The 7,661-nt window shown below is 36.4% G+C and overlaps 1 protein-coding gene across 1 annotated transcript; it reads left to right on the forward strand.

Moving 5' to 3' along the window:
* Positions 1 to 4,707: 4,707 nt before the first annotated feature.
* timm13 (translocase of inner mitochondrial membrane 13 homolog (yeast)) lies at positions 4,708 to 6,238 on the forward strand. The gene is made up of 3 exons (XM_038307938.1): positions 4,708 to 4,950; positions 5,105 to 5,173; positions 5,703 to 6,238. Exons 1-3 carry the CDS (start codon positions 4,831 to 4,833, stop codon positions 5,799 to 5,801), a joined length of 288 nt encoding a protein of 95 aa, XP_038163866.1. The 5' UTR covers positions 4,708 to 4,830; the 3' UTR covers positions 5,802 to 6,238.
* Positions 6,239 to 7,661: the final 1,423 nt, after the last annotated feature.

A 7,661-nucleotide genomic window follows, 5' to 3' on the forward strand; every position in this document is an offset into this window, starting at 1 on the left:
GTGCAAACTGCTTCTTTGGTTTACTGATGGAGCAGAGTCATTGTTTGTGTCATAAGCGTTGCTGCTTTTGTGTTTTGACAGGCCAAAAAGTTTGCACTTCAAAGGAGTTATGTGAAACTTCCTTTGAATTTGTACATAGATTAAGGAGATGAGAATTCCTTTCAATAATGTGCATACATACTAATGTATGGATATTGATATTTAATATGCGTATGGCAGACCCATTTTTTTTGTTTGTACTGCACTAAGTGACCTCTGGCAGCAGGACCCCCACTTGCAGAGTAGATTCCACACTTCTCAGGTTTCCCCTCCTCTCTATAAGCTCTTCTTCTTCTCTCTGTCACTCAGCAGCTGCTTCTGATGCTTCAAAGCTGCTGCTGTTCCTCAGCTGTCACAGTTTGCATGGATGAGAATATGTCTCTGTGCATTTTGCAGTATTCTTTCATTTCATGCTCCACTTCTAATTGTTTCCACCATGATAGCCTCCAATCTCACCAATGCTCAAAATATTTTACCTGGCCTTGCAGAAGTACTCATAACTCTGAGCTTTTCCAAATTCTTTAGCATTTAAACTGTAAACTTTGGTCTATTTAATGTTTTGATTTTGAGAGACAGACAAAGACAACGTTGTGTATGGTTGAAAAAATAATGTAGGTGGATTACAATTTCTATTAATAGAACAATATGAAAAGTGAGGCATCTATTTTTTTTTTTTAAGAATATCTACATCTAATAATAATAAATTGCATCTCTAGAATAGCGGCAGTGGTCCACAACTTAAGGTGGAAGTTCTTTCAATTTTGGCCGTTGTTGGAAAGTTGCCAAAAGAAAGCCAAATCAAGTAATTTTGCAGTTTCCCACAACCCGATATAGGTGACCTTGCAAAGAAGGTGCGATGTCAGATTGGACCAAAACTAATGGCCAACTACATTTAAAACTAGAAATACAAAATATGCAATACATTCATATGTTGGAAGGGAGCAGTACAACTCAAAAGCTAAATCCAACTGGGAATCTGTAGAAAAGAATCTCTTTTAGAAAATGCTCTCTTTTCAATATGACTTGGCTTAAACTATTTTAATAACAGAAAAATGGGCAAAGGTTGCAGCGCAGCAAAACTGGCCCAAACACACCCCACAATATTTAGAGTTTCAATTTTAAATAAAAGGGTAATTTCACAAAAAAGTATTCAGATTTTTTATCCTAAACACCTAAAAGCATGTATCAATTTCCCCCATTTGCTAATCATCTATCATGGTCATGGTCCATCACATAAAAACCTAACAAAACATATTCTTTTTTTCTATACAAAATGAGAAAATGTGTATAGGGTGAGAATCATTTTACAAGCTTTGCCCTGTTTTCCCACCCAGTGGTCTCCAGCTACAGTCAGGGTGTGACTTCAAAGCATCGCTAACCACATACTTTTTTAATTTATATTTTCATAAGGCTGACTGGGTTTACTGGAGCCTTGTCTGAAAGCCGACTGGTCCAAATTCTTAAACACACACAAGTGTGCCTGAAGGAGATTAAGATTTTAAAGAGATTAGATTAATGAACCCATGATCATAATCTCAGGCTAATTCATTTTACAGCACTCTGATCCTCCCCCTCTTTCAGCCAAGCCCTTCTGTGAATCCAGTTTTGTGTAACTCTCCATTAAATGCTCAAAGGCGGGCACGCCACTCATTAGACCCCCAACAATAATTCCCTGATGCTTCAAGCCTCATCAATTCAGCACTGTCCGTTTGCAAGACAGTAACCGTCACTGTATTGTTGCCAAAGGGCTCAATACACCACATGTTTGTTCACTCAAAGCAGGTGGTCTTAAACTGAGGTCAACGTCTGAAACATAAGAAGAGAGGTCATTAGGGGGCCATCTTCACTCCAGAAGTGTCATCACTGAACAAATCAGAGGTTCTTACAACCATAAAGGAATGTGGAAATATTCCTGTATAACAATAAAACTAATAAACAAAATAAAATACAAATGATTCTCTATGCTAAAATAATAATGTTAAAGCTCAATAGATTAGTTTTAACAGCATCATTAAGCAGGTAGAAGAAGATCAAGTTATTGATCCCTGTATATGTTTGTTGGTACATTTAACAAAATAACCAATAGTAGTGTATTTTGCTGCTAACTGGCTTTGCGGAGTGTGTCTCCACCTTGTGGTAAACACACAAAGTTGTGAGTGACAGATAGGGGTTAAAGATCGTAGTCCAACTGCAAATAATAGTGATGTCATTTTTTTTTTTACATAATTGAATAACTCCACAACCATAAAATCAAGATAAACAGGTTGTTTTTACATCATTTTTGCCATAGGTGAAGTATATAGCAACACTGTTCATCTTGAGTAATTTACTGATTCTTTTTAAGAGTTTTAGTTGCCAGAATTATGTAAATCAAATTACTTTGTTAATCAGATACCTAGCTGTAACATGGTCTAAGAGATGCGTTCAAAGCTGCTGTTTCTCTGCTCATCTCTTAGACCTTCTCCTGTCCATTACAAATAAGGATAATAATGATAAAACCCCTGGTGTAACCCCATAGTTTTGAGGGTTGGCAGTTGATCCTTAAGGTAAATGTACTTCAGTCTGAAAAATAGCTAAAGGTGACATGGTTTAAAGCAAAAGAGCATTCAAACTTCACAAAGGTGAACTTTATCTGAGCACATGGACACCCATCAGACATTTCAATGGTGTCTCCTGAAGAGAAAATCCCGGAGACCTTTTCCCTTAAAATATCAAACGGTTCCCTCATATAAAAAAGAAAAAAAAAGAAGTTATTTTACTCACACCCCCAAAACCTTTAATTCCCCACCTCAGTAACGCAATCATTCAAACCAACGCTCTCAAAAAAATATTAGAAAAACTCATAACCATGATTAATGCAACTAGTTTATGAAGAGCACTAATTACCTACTAGGCTACTAGGATGTCCTACTAAACTCAGGGGTTCCAAACATGCAAGCTGTCCTTTTCATGCTGCCCTGGGAAAAAGGCAATACGGCCCTCGGCCAACAAACATCAATAAATTGCACCGTTTCGGTTGAAGGGGCTTTTTTATTTTATTTTATTTTTTTAAAACAATTAAATTTGAATAATCTAAAAACACTTTTTAAAATTAAAAGAGATTGAATCAAACATTAAATGATAAAGAAACAGGGAATGAGTTCTACTTTACAGAGAAACTACACTAACCCCAGACAGACCCATTAACTGCTATACCACCTTGGATACTTTCTGATGCTGAAGTTGATCTTTCATTATTAGAAAAGAAGAACAAGGATACATTTCTAATTATGAATAAATGTATAGTACAATAAAACTTACATATAAATTATGATGACTATATACAAACATACACACATGCATAAAAAAAATACAGCTAATAGGGTAGGGATGGCATTTATTATACCACAGTTTCAAATTAAGGTAGGGAAAAGGATTAGTGATGGAGTTTCAGTGGAGAAATGCTTGCTTTGCTTTTAGCAGTTCAATGGGTGGAAGAGGTTAGACCATTAAAATCATTTGTTCAGATTCTAATTCGTCATTAGTCAGTTTGCAAAATAATCAGTCAGACAGTAGGCCAGATATATTAATCAAAATACACCAAACACTTTACAGAATAAATATGATGGGGCTAGTAGTACATTTTGTTTGGGTTCCGGCACATAACAAGATTAAGGGAAATGAAATGGCAGACAGGATGGAGAGTACAAATAAGGTAAGGATAGATATTCATGTTAGTTTTAATATAACAGAAATAAAGGGTATAATTAAACAAAAACCAAAAGAGAGGTGGCAAAAGTTATGGGAAGAAGAAAAGAAAGGAAGGTGGTTCTATAAAAACCAAAAGGAGAATTGGATAAATGAGAAGAACAGAAAAGGAACAGAAGAGAAGAGATTATTATTTTACGACTTAGAATAGGACACACTACGGAAAAGGATTAGGGCCTCTGAAAATAATCAAAAAAGTTCACAGATTTTTAAATTTTATTTCAGTATAATATGAAAAAAAATTCAGAATTCTGACTCTAATCTCAGAATTCTGACTTCTTTCTCAAAATTCTGACTTTAATCTCAGATTTCTGACTTTTTTCACAGAATTCTGGGTTTTTTTTCACAATTCTGACTGAATTCTGACAGCTAACAAACATTTTAGCATCATACGGAAGAGGATTAGGGCCACTGAAAAAAAAGAAAAAAGTTAACTAATCTTTAAATATTATTTCAGTTTAATATGGAAAACAAGTCAGAATTCTGACTTTAATCTCAGAATTCTGACTTTTTTGCAATATGAAACTGAAATAAAATTTAAAAATCAGTTTGTTTGTTTTTGTTTTCCAGTGGCCCTAATCCTCTTCCGTAAGCATGTTATTTTGAATTGTAGGAAATATTTGATTTGGAGAAATAAGTTAATTAGGAAAATGAAACTTGACATTGTTGATTTACTGAATCAGGAAGCAGAGGATATCAGGTTAAATTTGAGTTTTTGAAACAGATTAAATTGTATAACAGGATATAGCGTTTTCTTTTTTGTTTTTTTGCCATGTAGTTCACACTCCTTACCAGATGGTGGCGGTAATGCTCACCTAAAGCTTTTGCTAACCGCCAAAAAAAAAAAAATTAATAAGAAGAAGAAGAAGAACTACACTACACTACCCACAATGCAGTTTTTTCTTCTTCACGGAAATGACGTTGAACGACTTCCTTCTCTGTCAAGGGCACCGAAAATTGCATTAACCCGAGCAGAGGCTGGCTGCACGTGTAACTGTTAAACAGCCTAATAAAGTGTTTGTCTTTAATCAGACATCAGTAGAAATGGACGGCTTCGGCTCAGACTTCTCAGCAGGAGGTTCCGGCGGTAAAATAGACACCGGAACCATCATGGAGCAGGTTAAGGTCCAGATAGCAGTGGCTAACGCTCAGGAGCTTTTGCAGGTAAACCAATGGACCTTTGATGCTAAGCTAACCAGACACAGCTTAGGGTAACATGATTACCCGATTTTAAGGATGCTAAGTAGCCACATGTTGGCTTTTGATGCATATTCAGAAGCTTATAATGTAATAACATGTCCACTGTTTTATATTTCAGAGAATGACTGATAAATGCTTCAAGAAGTGCATAGGAAAGCCTGGTAGCTCATTGGACAACTCTGAACAGGTGTGTTCTCCAATGGGATTATTAGAAATTAGAAAGTATATGTTTATTATTACCATAGCAACCCATGGCAGAAGTTGACTACACTGCTGCTCAGGACCTCTAAAAGTGGAGGAAGCCCTAATGGATGTTTAAAAAGTTTAAAATTGAAGCTCTGCCTTTAATTTTGCCCTCTGATTAGGGCAAGTAAAAGTATCTTAACTTTAATATGGTTGTTAAAGAAGTGGTGATTGGATAGATATTGTAATTCAGTTGTCACAGATGCACCTTCTAAATCTTGGCATGTTTGCCTATTGCATAAAATGCCCTCTTTTTTTTAATGTAAGCTTTAGATGCTTACATCACTAAGACGGTTAGTAGTATTATGATAAAACGAAACCCAGACTATATAGGCGATTTATTAATTTCATAAAGAAAATATAAAATGTTTTCATCTTAACATATTTTTGTGATATTTCTCAGCTCTAATTATACTTTTAGGCAAAAATGTATTTGTTTGTATTACCTATATTTTGTTTTCTGGTCTTCTTAGAAATGCATCGCCATGTGTATGGACAGATATATGGACGCCTGGAACACTGTCTCCCGAACGTACAACTCCAGGTTGCAGAGAGAACGAGCTCGCATGTGAAGTTGGGCGGGGAAACAAACTCTCTACCTTCTTCACTTATTTCGGGTGGCTGCTGCTTTAAATGAGGACCAGCATAATCCAGCACTGGAGGTCCCCCGTTGGGGAAAACGTCAGCAGCGCAACATACCCCTCTGTCATAATCATTGGCAGGGGTGGCACCTGGACTCCTATCCACAACGATCATTGTGGACATTTTTACTCCTGAGGAAAAGGTCGCCTATTCAGTTGAAACGTTCCCATGTAATAAATGTAGTAACTCGCAGTGCAAAGTGTGATGTTTAACTGTTAAACAATCTGACTCAACAAAAAATGCTTTACATGCTAACAAGGGTGCGTGGGAGGAAAAATGGAAGAAATCAAAGCCCTGTATGTGGAGTTCTCCATCAGCTCTCTATCTTCACTGTAAAATAAAGAAAAACTCTCCTAGAACTAAAGTATACATTTATACCCTCTCATTTATTATCCAAATCAATGCATTTTTTTTATTTTTATTGATTCCACTTCTAGATGAGGCTTGTTGCTGCAGAACATGACCCTCCTTTGCTCAGACGCTCACAAATCTTTGGCTTAAAGTCTTAGGTTGACTGACAGTTGATGTGTTAATGCTCTTGGATAAAGCTTGCCCCTACTGTTAACTCTTGCCAATACCTGGAGGGAAAGATCTCTTCCTTGGAATATCTCTATGTCATTGGGTGCTATTAGCTTATAGGTAAACATAGAACTTATTAAATATCTTCTAGTTATAAATGCATAACATTGACATTTTGGAAATATTAGCTGTAACTTCTAATGAACGAGGTGCCTTTTAAGTTTCTTAGTTGACATTTTTAGCCTTCTAGTCAGCCTATATCAAGCTACAGCTGAAGAACAAAACAGTTTTGTCTGACATGTTTCCTATGTGTTATTCTATCTGCTACCTGCCCACAGTGGTGGACTTGTTTCAGCCAGGGTCTGACGTGGGTAGGAAACGGCACCGTTTCAGTTTTGGGAGTAAATGGCCATGCAATGAGGACAACCCGCCGCACTCACATTTTGGAGGATGAAAAACTGTAAACATCGACTGCATAGTGATTGTGTGCATAATTGGGTAAACAAAAACAAAAATTCTACATGTATCCTATTAAACATGATCAAAGGAAAAATGTTTCATTTATAAAGCTAAATTTGAAGTAATTGCCCCCCCCCCCCCCCCCCCGTCATATAAAAAAGAAAAAAACTTATTTTATTTACACCCAAAACCTTTTAATTCCCCACATCAGTAACACAATCATTGAAAACAAACCCTCTCAAAAAAATATTAGAAAAACTCATAACCATAATTAATGCAACTAGTTTATGAAGAGCGCTAATTACCTACTAGGCTACTAGGATGTCCTACTAAACTCAGGGGTTCCAAAGATGCAAGCTGTCCTTTTCATCCTGCCTTGGGAAAATGGCAATACGGCCCTCGGCCAACAAATATCAATAAATTGCACTTGCAGGGGCTTTTTTATTTTATTTTTTTTTTAACAATTAAATTTGAATAATCTAAAAACACTTTTTAAAATGAAAAGAGATTGAATCAAACATTAAATGATAAAGAAACAGGGAATGAGTTCTACTTTACAGATAAACTACACTAACCCCAGACAGACCCATTAACTGCTATACCACATTGGATACTTTCTAATGCTGAAGTTGATCTTTCATTATTAGAAAACCCCCATTATTAACCCCCCCCACCACACACACACACAAACTTTCCCAAGAGCAACCTTGGTTTGGAGTAGTCATTGCCACTCTTGCTCCCCAGGCTGTGCAGTGGCAACCCCCTGCTGCCCAAAGCTTCAGTTAAAAGCTGAGGACATTAGATTTAAATGT

The sequence above is a fragment of the Cyprinodon tularosa genome, unplaced genomic scaffold (assembly GCF_016077235.1).
Source record: "Cyprinodon tularosa strain WSP-4 unplaced genomic scaffold, ASM1607723v1 ctg624, whole genome shotgun sequence".
Taxonomy (NCBI): domain Eukaryota; kingdom Metazoa; phylum Chordata; class Actinopteri; order Cyprinodontiformes; family Cyprinodontidae; genus Cyprinodon; species Cyprinodon tularosa.